This window comes from Podarcis filfolensis (genome assembly GCF_964270895.1).
Source record: "Podarcis filfolensis genome assembly, chromosome: 8".
NCBI classification, from domain to species: domain Eukaryota; kingdom Metazoa; phylum Chordata; class Lepidosauria; order Squamata; family Lacertidae; genus Podarcis; species Podarcis filfolensis.
Window position 1 is genome coordinate 43,958,166 of NC_139611.1, and position 17,324 is coordinate 43,975,489.

The following is a 17,324-nucleotide window of genomic DNA, read 5'->3' on the forward strand; positions in this document are numbered from 1 at the left end:
ACCTTTGAGCAATGAAGGCTATATAGATGAAGAGTAGTTTTCTTTAATAAATGTAATTTGGAGCGCTGTTGGCAGCCAGGCAAACAGCAGTGTGATCTCTTACATTTTAATTAAATAGTAAGAAGATGTGGACCTTAATTCTTACACAGCACATTTGCCATCCTTTGCCAAACTAACAACCTGCTTATTAAAATGGGTGGGACTTCTTAATTTCAGCAAATTCTAGTGAAAACTCAAGACACCATGGAACAAATTCTTCTTTGCTGCTTGTTCTTAGACGCTTGAGAGCAATGGGAGTTTTGTGTGACATAGTCAAATATGCCAGAGTGTTCTTCAACAGTAAATGAAAATAGGACTATAGATATTTAATGAAGGTATGGAGAAGGCTTTGAGATTTACCAGTGAATGTCAACTTCGCTCTTTGCATTAAAAAATTATGGTAAACATTTAAGATTCACCTGATTTGGCAATAGACGTCACCCAAAGACTTAAGACTCTTGATAGTCAATGTGTGCAAGTTCTAATCTTCCTTTGTCTAACGGGAATCCTTCACGGCATGAGCTTACCTGGATAAAGCCTACATTTCCAATCCAGGGATCGCCAAACATTTTGGGTTTGTGGGCACATTTGAGAATAGAGAAGCTGTGTATTGGGCACCACACACACACTGCAAACAAGCACTTACCACAACCTAGGTTATTAACTACAACCCAATGCTTCTTTCAAGCCTAATTTCAGCAGGGGGAAGCGGACCCTGTGGGCATAAGGGAAAGCCTCTGTGGATGAACATGCGCTTGTGAGCAACCCCTGCTCTAATCTATGAAATGTTATTCATTCTTGTAGGTATTGCCTACCTAAAGCTTGTCTTCACCCAATTTCATAATGATGTATATACAAGATCACAGTGGCCTACTGTAAATATTTAAGGTGTGGGGAAGCACACAATGAAGTGTGCTTTTTAATATTTACAATCCTGCACAACAATGTACAAACTAATGTTGTGGCGCACGGAGTATGGGCACAAATGCAAATGTGTGCACACGCGCAAACACACATAAAGGAAGCTGTATCGTATCATGTCAGACAACTGATTCACCATCTAGATCAGTACTGTCTATGCTGACCAGCTGTGACTCTCCAGAATTTCCAATAGGAGTGCTTTGCAATGATACCTGGAGCCTGCATCTGGGACCTTCTACCTGTACATAGAAAGCATGTGCCCTTTCACTGAGCTATGGCCCTTCCCCAAGCAGACAACATACACAAACAGTACCAGAATGGAGCATAGGAGAGTGACACAGGACACTGGCAGGTGCACATGGATGTATATTTTAATAAAAATAATTCTGTCAAAATACAACAGAATGTGGGTTTTTTTTAAAACCATATTTCCAGTACACCCCCCCCCCATATTCTTTTTCTTCAGTTAAAATTTCCTCCCCTCGGAAGGGTTTCATGCTAGCGTTGGATAACTGAACTCACAAATACTAAGCAGAGACTGAACCAATGTGCACAGCTTGGTAGGATGTCCACTGAGTCAATGACCTCAATGAAGAGAAAGAACTCCAAGTGATGATTGAAGCCTGGTGGAGCTGAGGTTCTGCTCAGCCTGTTTTATTTGGTGATTGGGTTTTTTTTGTTTTGTACAGTTGATGATGCTATAAAAAAGTTAACAAAAAAGTGTCCTGACATTCCATGCTAGAGCTGGTACCTGAGTTTTGAACAACTGGAAAAGGCAGGGGTAGGGTGGGAGATAACTGAATTAAAATAAGCACTTCACTGAGTAGGGTTTTGTTTTGTTTTTGTCCTAGCTTGACATCCAAGATGCAATCCAGTCACACACCTCACGTTGCTGTCAGCCGATTTAAGATGAGAACACAGACACCCCAAAATTAAAAATGCAAAAAACAACCACCAACCCATAGTTTTAAACCTTAAATAATGTTTCTTTGTAGTAAATGTCGATCTTTTCTTTTCAATATGCTTCAGAGTACTTCCCCAAGCAGTGTGGCCCCACCATAAAAAACCTATTTGGTTGTAGGAGAGTCCTAGTCAGCAACTAATTTTGCTTGAAGGGAAGTGTGGTGCACATGGCTCTAATGCCCAGTGGCATGTCAACAACAATTTCCACATCACCCCTTTTGCTCCATTTCCCCCCTTATTTAAAAAACAGGTTTGGCAACTAGCATCCAGGAGACCAGTTTTGGCCAACAGATCACCAACTGGTGAGCCCGGTGCTTGAAACCTGCCACTAATTTAGAACAAAGAACTCCTCAAGTAAGTTACAAAGTATATATGGAAGATGAGTAAGAGCAGCTTGGGCTTGATGAAAGGATGGATGTTTGGGTGCTGCTGGGAGGCATGCTACCCTGCCTGTGGTTAAAATGATTAATTTAGGGAAGCATCAGAAACATGTACCTTATTGAACCTCTAGTGCCACCTGCCATGTTACAAAAGGCCTACAGAACCAAAGCTCTAGCTCAGGTCTATGGTCTGGTAATCTCATCCTGCAAGGCAGATAGGTTGTCCAAAAATAAGATGTTAATCTAAAAGCAAAATCACTCTTTTGCACAAAAGGAACTGTTTGGGGGTAGAGGAAGAAGTAATGAGTGTACTGCATTTACATTCTAGGACGGGGTGGCTAATCTGTGACCCTCCTTTTATAGAACCATATCTCCACTTGTCTTATATCTCCTGCTCCTAATATGAGATCAGATATAACACTCCTTATCTGCGGAAATTCTCATTTGTACAGTGTTAAGAATTTCTAGAGTATGGGGAGACTACATAGACAAGAGAGTGTGCTTTTTTATCAAGTGATGGATCAGCATTCTTCAGCATGGTATTTCAAAGAATTGTTTAAAACAGCTGTAGACTAGAGAGACTATTTTACTGCCAGATTGAAGAGCAATCAGCAGTGACGCTGTTGGATTCTAGACACCACAACTAGAGACTTTCAATCTCTATTCCATCTATATGGCAAATGTCCTAGAAGGGGAGGTTGTTGTAAATTCTGCAATTTCACCCCATAGGCCAGATATCACCTATGCATGTTATTTCTTGTTGCTCTTGATCATAATGGCTCTGATGACCACCTACTAAAAAAATGAGTATTTTGTATCCAAAGTGGAGTATTCATAGTTAGCTGCTGTGAAAAGAGAATACTATTTCATCAATATGAATATGAACACATCTGGGAAGATTTTGTTTCACAAGTTCCATAGTGTTTTTGATTGAATTAATTTTAACCTCTAAAGTACATTTACACTGTTAATTTAAGAATAATTGCTATAGGCTTTGATACCAACAGCCATACTTTGGCTACACACTCCAGGAGTTTCTGGGTCTAAACAACAGTTGTACCACAAGGAAACTCTTGAGCTGAGCTGGCTGGTACTGAAAGTCTTCTTCAAGTGTGACACAGAGTACCTCCAATGTCTACAGGATTTCAAGCTTTCATACATTATCAAAGCAGATTGCTTTAGATCAAAAGCATGTTACCCACCATAAGTGTGGGTAACTTGTTTCTGAGAAAATATTCAAAGCAACTCTGTAAAAAGGAATGTTATGGAGGCAGGGAATCGCTGGCTAAAGACTCGTCCAAAATAGGTAAAATTTAAAAATTAAATCCTAAGAGCTACATACAGCAATAGCAGCCAATTGATAGGTTGCTGGTGCAGAAAATGAGATTGGAGATATGAAGATGTCAGTTTTCACACCAGGACACAATTAGGGATGGATTTTAAAATCAGTGTTTTAAACAGGATTTGCTTATTGATGTGTAAGCTAGCACTGAGCACTCTTTAAAATGATCTAAGACAGGATAGAATTGTTAAAACAACACTACACATTTGAGTATCATGTTGACCAGTTATTGATGGCAGCTGGCAAAAAAGGATAATGCTTTCCTTTATTCAATGCAGTCAGGATGATATTTTGCTTTGATCTAATCTGTGCAAGAGAGCAATCATAGCCAGTTATGTAACACTATCAGTGCAGGGACAGGGGGGATTGAATTTGGAACTGTGTCTTCCACAGCCATCTCTTTAATTTTAAAGTGTTTCTGTAGTCTCTCAGTAATAGTCAGCCCAGCAGAACAAGGGATGAAAACTGTGTGTTTACTTCCACCACCACTACTTTACACACAAACACATGAAAATAGAGGTGGTCTACAACTGATGAGCATTGTGCAGGATCATTCCCATTACAGGTACAGGTCACATTCTTGAATGTGATGCTCATTCTGTATGTTCCAAGTCTACTGCACACACGTGTGTTATTCACCGTTATACCTGCAAGCCCCAAACTAAACTGTCAGCTTCTTTCTAATGCAGGCATAGGCAAACTCCGGCCCTCCAGATGTTTGGGACTACAATTCCCATCATCCCTGGTCCTGTTAGCTAGGGATGATGGGAATTGTATTCCCAAACATCTGCAGGGCCGGAGTTTGCCTATGCCTGTTCTAAATGTGACCACTGTTCTTCATCTCAAGAAGCACACTTCTTATTTAGCACTTTCCCTGTAACCTTCTGCAATACTGAAAAACCACTTGAGCTAAATGTCTCGCTTGTTGATTTTATAGGAGTCACTTTTCCCATCAGAAATGTATATTAAAAGCTAGACAAGATGTTGAAATATGCCAGCAAGCCAACAATTCTGAAGCTGCATAATCCATACTATAATCTGACAAAATTGCTTTTAGTAGTGTGCCTCTCTTGATATACATATATACACCCTCATATAAATTAGGCTGGCACCTGAGTTTTTCACCCATTATGCCTAGCAACTTTTTGTGAGGATTTCTGCAATACCCTGGTTTAGAAGTGTCTGTCCTTTTTTTTTTAATGGCTACTTCTTGGAATAAAAACTGTACACTTTTTTTAAAAGGAAAAACTAAATATTGGCTTATGTCCTCGATTTCACATTTTCGTTTGTGGCTGATCAGTTGTCATTCAAGCATCTGACGGACTTCAAGTTCAGCGTCGAACAAAGATCCACAGGTAATGAGGGAGGTTGTGATCTGATCTACCTGAGCCCCAAACCTGGACTGGGAGCTTGTCAACTATGAATGACCCCAAAACACAGGGGGCGTGCAACTGTATAAAAAAGCAGACAGCAGTCCAAGTGAAAACCCCTAGGAGAGTCTCTAGCTCAAATAGAAAAGGCTAGAGTGACACATATCTCCCAGTTTCCACATCATCTGACACTATTCCATTTAAAAGACAGGTAAAGTCACTCTGCCTTCAACATCTCTATGGGACAAGTCCCATTTGTTTGATGCTAGCTGCCACCTAAATGCCCATATTGGATTAAATGTGCTAATCAAACTGCACTGGGCCTAGGATCCCTTCCTCTAATGCATGGGTAGTTAAGATGATGCTTTCCAGATGTTGTTAAGACTACAGATCCCATAATCCCTGACCACTGATCATGTTAGCTGGGGCTGATGGGAACTGGAGTCCAACATCTGGAGGTCATCATCTCAGCTGCCTGTGTTATAATGTTGGATGTGTTTAGGCAAGACATTGTTCCTGCTCTCAACCATGTTTAGGGTGAGGATGGGGTATGCTTGGCTAAGACCGTCTCCATCTGTCTCAGAGTATCAGGCCATTTTACTAGAAGATGAGAGCAAAATACTGCACACCTTTCGTTCTCATTCTCAGCTTTTCTCTACAGAAGTTCCAATGGCCACCTGTCAGTTCTTGAACTTGAATATCACATGGCAAAAAAGAGACAAATGAGCCTTTCTGCTCAGGCAGTAGAGATGTGGTGGCACAGGTTGGTCTCCAGTCAAAACACAAAGCCTCTTGCCTTTAAGGGGACTAGCACTAGAGAACAACACTGCCCTGGTGACATGCGTGCCAGCAGTTTCCCCTCGTGAAAATAAAAGCAGGCCATCACCAACAGATACACTTTTATCTCTAAATTAGTAGAAACCAGCTCAGCACAAACTCTCCAGATATAAATACTGGTGGCTCAGTCAGAAAATAAAATAAAATAAAATAAAATCCTAAAGTAGGAAAGGCGCTACATCAGAATGACCAGTGAAAATACTGAGTGCTGCAATGGCTGCAGGGCAGAGCAGGCTGTGGTGGTGATGACGACAGGGGGAAGGCCCTGCCAGCAGTTTCCAAGGTGAGAAATGAAGGCATCACAAGGATTCCCCCTCAGTCAGCAATGTGTCCTTCCGCTGGGCAGCTTGCCCTTGGGGGCAGTGGGAAAATGCGAGGCAGGGGGAAGTGATGGTGGCAGCACTGGAGGGGTCACTCTGTCACACTCAGTGGCTAGTGCAAATAGTCATCCACTCTGGCGAAAGAGCAGGAGCCCAAGCCCACGCGGGCCATCAGCCGCAAGCACTCCGAGGCCTGGCCCAGGGCAAGCAGCAGTGGGGGCTGCTTTGGCAGGTTCTGAGACTCTGCGGAAAGAGAAAGAGGGCATTGTGACAATGAGGCAATGCACAAAGAGCATGTCATTGATAAAAGCTACTTTATTCCATCCCCACCCCCACCCCAAAGCTCGAAGAAGGCTCTTCCCCACAGAGGACTGAAAAACACAGAAGAGGAGTGGGGGTCCCTCCAGTTGTCAATGGGCTCCAAACCAGCACAGCCAGTGGCCAGGAGTGATAGGAGCTGTAGTCCAGCAACATCTGGAGGGACACAGGCTCTGGAATGCATGCAAGCCCTACGAAGGGAAAGATCCATCTGAAGCCTGATGACAGTCAAAAGTTTAGTACATGAATCTGGCCCAAGTTCAGCAATGTTGCAGCCCACTGGTTTCAATATGAAAATTATACACAGGCATAGCTTTATTTCATGGTAAGCAGTGAGACCGACGAAAGCTCAGCATCTGTTGGACCATGCCTTCAAGTTTTATCGAGGTATCCCAAATTCATTACATATGTTATCACATTACTTTATATAATAACCCTGTAAGGCAAATAAGTGGCATTATGCCCTCATTACAGAAAGGGTGGCTGAAGCTCAAGCTATCTACTGAATTCATGGGTGAAGTGAGATTTTGCAAGTCTGCTCCCCACTCCAGCTTTCACCTCTGTGTTGATAAATATGTGTGCAGCAAAAGTACACACAGTGGCTATGGCTTCGCTCAGCAGTCCTTAAAACTATGGCAGCGGCTTAACACTATATATTTCAGGAGGTCTTCATGGAACATGGGGAAAATTAAAGAACACTGCAGTGATTTTGCAAGGTAAGCAATAATCCTGCCAGCTGCCCTCTAGCATCAGTAGCCTCACTGCAGAAACAGGTGCATGCAGAAGAGAAAGGTCTGAGCCACCTCACAGTTTGTCACCTTACCCAATATAGCGCTATTGAGTGCAGCACACACGGGTTCCCGCTGGATTGGATCTAGCTGCTGGCCAACGGGACAGTTCCATGGATCAGAGTAGGCCAGCAAGCTGAACGCATCCTGAGTGAAAGAAGAGAGGCTTGAACAGCACTGCAACACATACACAAAACACCAGGATTCTCTAAGTGATGGAATGGGCCACCTGAAATTACTGAGTCTCTTCAAATTGAGAGCAGAGAACACATACTCAGTATGTCACATGAACTCACTGCTCCACTTGGGAGAAAGTGGATCTAAAGAAATTGCAGGGAAACGATTATATGGATTCCCAACATGTTTTAAAATACTGAACTAAATAGTTTTTAACCCAAAGAGGACAAAGAGCAGTTTGTCCTGTTGGTATTTAACTACTATTCTTGGTCCAATCAAGATGTGTAATAGCTCAGTTCAGGCAGTATGAAAAACCAAGCTTAAGGAATCCCACCTCATGTGACAAACTGCAGTTATGGCTACTGCACCATGGATGCAGGCACAAAGATAAAGCTAAGTGATGAGTATACAGAAATGAAAGCAGGCAAGTGACACTAATCTACATCTTTGCCTGTTCTATCTTTGAAAGCTGTACTGGTGAAAGCTGTACTGGGATGCAATCTCAAAAATGATAGAATGATCTCGATACAAATCCAAGGCAGACCTTTTAACATCACAGTAATCCAAGTTTATGCACCAACTACTGGTGCTGAAGAAACTGAAATTGACCAATTCTATGAAGACTTACAACACCTTATAGAAGTGACACCAAAGAAGGATGTTCTTCTCATTATAGGGGATTGGAATGCTAAAGTAGGGAGTCAAGAGATAAAAGGAACAACTGGCAAGTTTGGCCTTGGAGATCAAAACGAAGCAGGGCAAAGGCTAATAGAGTTCTGTCAAGAGAACAAGCTGGTCATCACAAACACGCTTTTCCAACAACACAAGAGACGACTCTACACATGGACATCACCAGATGGGCAGCATCGAAATCAGATTGATTATATTCTCTGCTGCCAAAGATGGAGAAGCTCTATACAGTCAGCAAAAACAAGACCTGGAGCTGACTGTGGCTCAGATCATCAGCTTCTTATAGCAAAATTCAAGCTTAAACTGAAGAAAGTAGGAAAAACCACTGGGCCGGTAAGATACAATCTAAGTCAAATCCCTTATGAATACACAGTGGAAGTGAGGAACAGGTTTAAGGATTTAGATTTGGTGGACAGAGTGCCTGAAGAACTATGGATGGAGGCTCGTAACATTATACAGGAGGCAGCAACGAAAACCATCCCAATGAAAAGGAAAGCCAAGAAAGCAAAGTGGCTGTCCAACAAGGCCTTACAAATAGCGGAGGAGAGAAGGCAAGCAAAATGCGAGGGAGATAGTGAAAGATACGGGAAATTGAATGCAGATTTCCAAAGAATAGCAAGGAGAGACAAGAAGACCTTCTTAAACGATCAATGCAAAGAAATAGAGGAAAGCAATAGAATGGGAAGAACCAGAGATCTGTTCAAGAAAATTGGAGATATGAAAGGAACATTTCGTACAAAGATTTCCATAATAAAGGACAAAAGTGGAAAGGACCTAACAGAAGCAGAAAACATCAAGAAGAGGTGGCAAGAATACACAGAGGAATTATACCAGAAAGAAATGGATGTCTCGTATACCCCAGGTAGTGTAGTTGCTGACCTTGAGCCAGACATCCTGGAGAGTGAAGTCAAATGGGCCTTAGAAAGCACTGCAAATAACAAGGCCAGTGGAAGTGATGGTATTCCAGCTGAACTATTTAAAATTTTAAAAGATGATGCTGTTAAGGTGCTACACTCAATATGCCAGCAAGTTTGGAAAACTCAGCAGTGGCCAGAAGATTGGAGAAGATCAGTCTACATCCCAATCCCAAAGAAGGGCAGTGCCAAAGAATGCTCCAACTACCGCACAATTGCACTCATTTCACACGCTAGCAAGGTTATTGCTTAAAATTCTACAAGGAAGGCTCAAGCAGTATGTAGACCGAGAACTCCCAGAAGTGCAAGCTGGATTTAGAAGAGGCAGAGGAACCAGAGACCAAATTGCAAACATGCGCTGGATTATGGAGAAAGCTAGAGAGTTCCAGAAAGACATCTACTTCTGCTTCATTGACTATGCAAAAGCCTTTGACTGTGTCGACCACGGCAAACTATGGCAAGTTCTTAAAGAAATGGGAGTGCCTGATCACCTCATCTGTCTCCTGAGAAATCTCTATGTGGGACAAGAAGCTACAGTTAGAACTGGATATGGAACAACTGATTGGTTCAAAATTGGAAAAGGAGTACGACAAGGCTGTATTTTGTCTCCCTGCTTATTTAACTTATATGCAGAATTCATCATGCGAAAGGCTGGGCTGGATGAATCCCTAGCCGGAATTAAGATTGCCGGAAGAAATATCAACAACCACAGATATGCAGATGACACAACCTTGATGGCAGAAAGTGAGGAGGAATTAAAGAACCTTTTAATGAGGGTGAAAGAGGAGAGCGCAAAATATGGTCTGAAGCTCAACATCAAAAAAACGAAGATCATGGCCACTGGTCCCATCACCTCCTGGCAAATAGAAAGGGAAGAAATGGAGGCAGTGAGAGATTTTACTTTCTTGGGCTCCATGATCACTGCAGATGGTGACAGCAGTCACGAAATTAAAAGACGCCTGCTTCTTGGGAGAAGGGCAATGACAGGCCTAGACAGCATCTTGAGAAGTAGAGACATCACCTTGCCAACAAAGTTCGTATAGTTAAAGCTATGGTTTTCCCAGTAGTGATGTATGGAAGTGAGAGCTGGACCATAAAGAAGGCTGATCGCCGAAGAATTGACGCTTTTGAATTATGGTGCTGGAGGAGACTCTTGAGAGTCCCATGGACTGCAAGAAGATCAAACCTCTCCATTCTGAAGGAAATCAGCCCTGAGTGCTCACTGGAAGGACAGATTGTGAAGCTGAGGCTCCAGTACTTTGGCCACCTCATGAGAAGAGAAGACTCCCTGGAGAAGACCCTGATGTTGGGAAAGATGGAGGGCACAAGGAGAAGGGGGCGACAGAGGACGAGATGATTGGAGAGTGTTTTCGAGGTTACCAGCATGAGTTTGACCAAACTGCGGGAGGCAGTGGAGGACAGAGGTGCCTGGCGTTCTCTGGTTCATGGGGTCACAAAGAGTCGAACACGACTAAACAACAACAAATCTTTGAAAGCCTGAATGGTAGTTTGGGTTATGAACTATGATAAGTGCAAACCAAGGTGACTTCTCTGGAAAACAGGAGGGCATAGAGTGTCCTTCTTGTGCAACCCTTTTTCCTGATGTGAAACAGAGGGCTACAGGGCTTCCTTGGCAGTGGTATCACATCTGTGGAATTCTTTTAGCTATTTCTTGGTAGCGAATCTAAAACCCTTAGGTGTCAGGGTCAACACAGTACTATTTTCCTTGGGTTTTAAAACAGTTTTAAGTGACCAACTGGGTGTTGATGGTTTTATTAGTATTAAAAACTCCTCCTGCGACACTGCTCTATTGCCTTTTATTTTTACTTTTTATTTTGGGGCTGTAGCAAGAGCAGTACAACATCTGTTTTGCATGCAGAAAGTCCCAAATTCAACCCCTGGAATCTCCCAGTAGGGCTGGGAATGTCCTCTGTCTGAAATCCTGGAGCGCTGGTGCCAGTCAGTATAGACTGAGCTGAAAGGACTAAAGGTCTGACTCACTATAAGGCAGCTTCCTATTATAGTTTTTATTTTTTATTGCAAGCAACCACCATAGCAATTTTATATTGAGAGGTGAAATGGGGATATTTTGAATGAATGAATGGTTTCAAGTTCTGTGTCACGAATATGAATGGGGTTCTCAGCCACATGGCACACCTGCAACATTTTTTTATGTGTCGTATTCTTCCCATACTCTCTGCACAGCTGCTCGCTCAGGGTCTGCAGCTCCCGCCCAAACTGGATCATCCGCTCAGTGGCAGCATGGTTCCCTCCACAGAGCTGCCTCTGAGGACAGCCATCTTCTAGAGCAAAGGAAAGAAGAAGGGAAGGGAAAGTGAAAAGAAGGGAAGGGTTGGAGCACCAAAGCAATCACCTCCCTCCATCTCTGTCTCCCAAAAAGCCAGTTAGTTCAATTCCAGTGAGGTCAACAGCAGAAGGCTCAGGGAAGTCCCACAACTAGAAGTATGATCAAAAGTCCTTTTGGGCTGCTAAGTTTCCCGCATTAGCTACCTCCAAAAACATGTAGCGTAAAATTGTTAAGACCGGACCAAAATCCTGTGCCAAAGCACATGTGAAGTGCAGCTCTAAGTGTAAGATTAAAGAAAGAAAAGTTTGCTTGGATGTACACGCCTGGCTATTGGTTTACAAACAGAAATTATAGCTTTTAAGTGACATATAACAGGACAATGAAATGTTGAGGTTAATATTCAGGTACTAATAAAATGCAGACATTTTAAACGGTTACATTGTTCTGGTTTTGCAGCAGGCAGTTGGTAAATCTCTGGCATTTAGTTTTAAAATGCTGTCTATCGGCAGCTTTAAAGTATATTGGCACTTCAGTTTTGGTGCAAAAAAATTACCTCATCGTTTTCAAAATTTTACTGTTTGATATTCTAATGATCTAACTAATTTTAGAAACTTTTTTTTTTTTTTTGCATCCCATGCCCTCTCTGCGGGTTTCTGGACTGGAAGAGGCACCCCAAGTAGCAGTTTCCTTAGGGAACATCACCCACACTTGTTAAGCTGAGTGTTCCCTGGAACAGAGATGAGAAGATGCTTTCCACACTGAACCCTACCCATGCTGGAATCATCTGTCTGCAGAATCTCTTCATGTTTGTAAGTGCCGTTCATTATCCTTGTAGCAGAATTCTCGAGGACTCCATTGGGGTAGTGCTCTGCCTCCATCTCCATCTCACTGTCACTGTGTGAAAAAAAGGAGGGTCTTAGAAAGCAAAGGAGTCTTCCTGGGGGAATGAGAGGAATAGCTAACAGGAAAGACAGCGTCAGTGAGGATCAAAGCACACTGCAGATCAACCAGAAGTTCTTGGTGGATTTTCAGACTGAAATTATAAAATTTATATACTGCTGTGATTAACACAAGTGTCAAATTATATTGAAAGGGAATTCAACTGGGTCAGAAAAATGGATTTGTGTGTGTGTCTGCTGCTTGTGCATTTGCAAATGCCTGGGCGTAAGAAGCAGGACGCTACATCAGTTTCCACCCCCTGTTACAGCTGCCTGCTACACACTTCTCACTAGAAAAAGCACTTCTGTGCTACCTGGTCTCTTGGTTGCTGGTGCTGCTATGCTGCTGGGACTTGGTGGAATCTGTGGAGTTAGACTCTGAGTAGTTCACCGATGAAGGGGATGACGAGGAAGAGGATGATGACGACGAGCTCAGTGCTGGATATTTACAGTGGCTCTGTTTGTTTTTTATGGAAGTAACTCCATTGCTACAGCTTGGGCTGTCCGCTCCTGAAAGAGAAGGAAAAGAATGAGGACTGGTGCCCCTGCTCTGTTTTAATGTTGCAAGGGGATCTGGACAAACCCACTTCAATGTCCACCTTAGACTACCGTATATACTCGAAAATAAGCCGACATTTTCAGCATATTTCTAATGCTGAAAAAGCCTCCCTCAGCTTATACTTGAGTGAGGCAGGCGGTGGCGGAGGGACGAGCGGCAAGAAAGGAGCCCTTTTGGGCTGCACCTTCCTCCTCCTCTGCCTTTGTCCCTGTCGGCAGTGGCGGCAGCGAAGCGAGCTACTTGTTCTTCCTCCTCTTCCGCCACTGTTGGCAGTGGCAGAGGAGGAACGAGCAGCCTGAAAGCAGCCCTTTCAGGCTGCTTGTTCTTCCTCCTCCTCCGCTGCCGCCACCACCAGGTTTGTGGTGTGTTGAACCGGCTTATACTCGAGTCAATAAGTTTCCCCAGTTTTTTGTCCTAAAATTAGGTGCCTTGACTTTTTATATCCGAGTCGGCTTATACTCGAGTATATATGGTACTTAGTCCCTATTTCTGATGCAGCTAACCACAAGCAGCAAGACCTTGGTCTGAGCTAATGCTTACTCAAAGCTGAAAACCACACACCCCAATACATCTTACTGAAATGTGCACAGAACACACATATCCAGGCAAAGGCAAGTGGCCAAGTACTTACTATCAGTAGACAGGCACTGGCAAGATAAAATGGTATGAGGAATGCGCCTAAGCAACATGGATATTAATTAATGCAATGGTTATGTGACATGGACATCCATATTGGACAATACCTCTAAAGACAAGCACCTTAAGGAGCAATTCTGTGGTCCCTGAGATAGCATTGCAAGGCCAGAGGATTTACACCTCTCTCACCCCACCCATGGATCTGCCATTTATTTACATTTATGTGTGTGGGTTCTGATCAAGACTGTGATGTTGGGAGGAGGTGACACTATCCTCTCTCTTCCTGCTATCTTTCTTATTAGGAAAGCACTTAAGAGACAATTCTTCTTGGAAGTGGAAGGAGTTTTAAAATGGGCAAACAGCACAAGAGGAAAAGGCTGGCCCCAGCCCCATCCTTTAGTGTTGTGGCCCTGATCTAACTGAATGCCCGTTTCCGCTGTTGACTTTTTTAAAGTTTAAAATTAGACAGGATATCCAGTTACACGTCAAGGTCATTTCTAGGTTGGCCTTCCCTGTAGGCCTACAGAACCTACAGCGGGGAAGGGCCATAGCTCTGCATGCAGAAGACCCCAGATTTCATCCTTGGCTTCTCCAGGTAGGGTTTGAGGAAATCCCTGCCTGATCCCCTGTAGAGCCACAGCCTGTCAACATGGACAGTACTGAGCTAGATGGATCAGTGGTCTGACTCGGTCTAAGGCAGCTCCCTATGTTCCTACGTACAGACAGGGCACTGACTGAACACAGTGGTAAGGCCTATAGGACAGTACTTCTCCACACCCTCCTGAGCTTTGTCTCTTCTCTCACAGTACAGGGAGAGAATTCCTAACAAGTGGAGTGAGGTGTGAACACACCAAGAATTCTCCCCAAACATCTCAAGTGCTTCATTATGGGTGCACATTGTGTAATAAGTACCCTTGGGCAGGGAGCTGGAAAAGTACTAAAAGGGTTAGGGTTCATTTGCAGAATGCCTGAATGTGGCTAGAGTGCTCTGTAGAAGAAAGCCAAGTAACTGATTTCCTAGCAGAGAAATCAACACTTACCAGTGCTGTGAATGTGCAAATTGTTAGAGCCGTGCCTTGGACTTAGGTTGGGGGAATCAGGGTAGCTGTCCTGGGATTTGGGGCTGCGGGCACTGAAACAACGTACTTCACTGTCTGTTCCATTCACCATCTCCACAAACTGCCGGCACCTGTGTGCAAGGAGAGAGGAAGAGAAAGAGTTGAAACACAAAATGCCAGAGCAATGGATGCTGTGCAATGGTTCATGAGAAGCACACAAGCATTTTAGTACCCGTTAGTAGCTGCAGCCTAGAACAAACAAGGATCTTTAGAGACACCCAGATGAGAAAAGCAGCATTCTAGGGTCGAAAGCAAAGTTTTCAGCTAGAGATGTCACCCGCAAGATGATGTATGAATTTAATGTTCCATTCAAAAGCCCAGTATAAAGGAACAGACACATGTTAAGCCCCTTCCCAAGACAGGAAACCACTCCAGCCACAGAGCAAAATCTTTTTACTGAAATGTCTGAAAGTGGCACTAACGAGTGAAAATTTTCTCTCTTGCTGAATCAGTATTCTTCAGGAGCTGGAGCTAGTAGATAAGGTACCCAGTCAACACATGAAGCTGTCTTACACCAAGTCAGGCCATTCATCCATCTAGCTCAGTATTGTCTAATCCAGGGTGCATTTCAGGCAGGGGTCTTTCCCAGTCCTTCCTGGAAATGCCAGCGCTTGAATCTGGGACCTTCTGTATGCAAAGCATGTGCTCTACCACTGAGCCATAGCATTTTGGCTTCACACTGGGAGCAACCAGTCACCCTTAAGCTTTGCTTCTCATGGAAAAGAATTAGAATTGTGCAGCAAGTGTTAATAAGAAAACCATGAAGAAGAAATGAGACAAGTTTCTATACTGGTAAGCTGCTTAGAAGCCTACTTTGGCATCAAATTAATTAATTAATTACAAGACCCTTTTATAGTTCACTTTTGAAGGAACAGATACAGCAAAGCCTAGCACCTTGTTCCATGTTCCATCATTGCAAACAGCCACTTCTAAAATCACAGGTGTGTTAAGAGTAAAAAAAGCTGATTCTCTGTGAAAGCGGTATAGGTTCAGACCACAACTTAGTATGACCAACTATATCCAGTGTGGGGAACTTTTGGCTCTCCAGATGTTGATGAACTACAACCAGATAATCTACCTGTACTAGATTATTAGACTGTGAGCAAGGGTGGTCTTCTCTTTTGATGCTTGTACAGCAATTAAAAATGTAAGGTGTTTTATGAGTGCTAATAATGAAAGCAAGCAATGCAGGTCTGCACGCCTGTTTTGAAGTACAGAGAAGGAAAAGGAACGATACCACGGAGGAAAACGGTGCCATTGCAAATAATGTCTTAACACAGAGAGATGTTTAAAGCATCATTCTATAGGTAAAACAACCTTTCACTGGATGATTTGCCATCCCCAGCTCTTCTGGAATAAGTTGGAATGTGGCTCAAGCCTGCTACCCTAACCAATGGGGTCACCTTTTCAGCACTATACATCACTTATTCTTCCTTCATTTAATAAATTTATTAACCACCATTCAAAGTGCAATGATCTTCTCCTGACAGCTTCTAACTGTAATAGCCAAAGTAAAAACCTGGGATGTTTGTATCATTGTATCATTAGACTCATTTTGATAGATCACAGCCAGTAGTTCCAGTATAAGCCTCTGTCTTCTTATGTTCCTCACATTGCAGGTCTTACTGTACTTGAAAGGATTTGGATGTACTCACTTTAACATAAAAAGGAGATTAGGATTGTGCTCTAGGAGTCCTGGGTATAGCTGTTGTGTGGCTTCAATGGCTTCCCCCACTCTTCCTGCCAAGACCAGCTTCTGTATTCCTGTAGATGAAAGCAGAATCACTGGGATGGAACAGTAAGATTGCCTATAATGACAGGCGGCATATAATCCCATTGGTAGACAGGCAATAAAAATGTTGGACTATCTGAATACCTGAAGAACATGAACTTATTTAATCGCAGATGATGTTCAAAGGCCTTTTTCTAGATACTCCTAACTTCAGAGGATAGATAAAAGTGACCACAAATAGGGACTTCAGTGTGATGGCACCCCAGTTGTGGAATTTCTTCCCCAGAAGGTACACCTGGTGTCAACTGCAGATTATTAGGTGTCAGATAAAAAGTGTTATTCTTGTCTTAAGTTTTTAACTGAACAGTAATGCTGATTTATCTGCTGGTGTTACAATACCTTTATGCTGCTTCCTGTTGGTCTATTGATTTTATTGATATGTGAATTTTGTACCTGATAGTTGTTTAGTGATGCTTTACATTACTTTATATGAAAGCTACTCTGAGAACTTGTTAAGAGGCAAAAGGAAAAACCCCCACATAAAATGATTTTATTTTCATTGTGAGCCACTATGGGAGTTCTTATGGCAGAAAGATTATCGATAAATATTGCAAATAAATATTAGTAATTCAGCAATTGAGAGAAGATATTGGTCTTTCAAGTGCCATAAATCCTGCATGGAGTTAGAGGTATAACTCTGTACCCAAAGCAGTGAGTTCTTTGCAAAGGACAGCCAAAGACAACATGCAAGGTTTTTTTTATGTATGCATTTAAAAAAATAGAAATAAATAATATAGGTTTGGCAGATTAAATAAAAGAGTACCTATTTTCCTTGAGTAGACTATCCTGCTTCTAAAGTTCTCAAACCAAACATTTGGTTTGGGAGTGGCAGGATGAGGGGGGGAAATGATGAGACACTGGAACACTGGCAGCCACAGAAGAGGACCCAAGGGAAGTTGTGCAGGATATTGAGG

At 42.8% G+C, this 17,324-nt stretch overlaps 1 protein-coding gene across 4 annotated transcripts in view; it reads right to left on the reverse strand.

Moving 5' to 3' along the window:
- Positions 1-1,313: 1,313 nt before the first annotated feature.
- RANBP10 (RAN binding protein 10) overlaps positions 1,314-17,324 on the reverse strand; it is a gene marked incomplete at its 5' end in the record, with an annotated part of 50,868 nt that continues 34,857 nt past the window's right edge. The window contains 8 exons of one of the 4 annotated variants that reach the window (XR_014551318.1): positions 1,314-4,345; positions 4,853-6,415; positions 7,314-7,425; positions 11,217-11,359; positions 12,137-12,261; positions 12,620-12,815; positions 14,541-14,689; positions 16,274-16,382. Coding sequence is in view for 2 of the 4 variants with exons in the window: in XM_083626488.1 (XP_083482614.1) it covers positions 6,285-6,415; positions 7,314-7,425; positions 11,217-11,362; positions 12,137-12,261; positions 12,620-12,815; positions 14,541-14,689; positions 16,274-16,382 (968 nt within the window). Of the gene's footprint in view, positions 6,416-7,313; positions 7,426-11,216; positions 11,363-12,136; positions 12,262-12,619; positions 12,816-14,540; positions 14,690-16,273; positions 16,383-17,324 lie in introns of all 4 variants that reach the window. The other 3 variants (XR_014551319.1, XM_083626489.1, XM_083626488.1) reach the window with 3 other exon arrangements.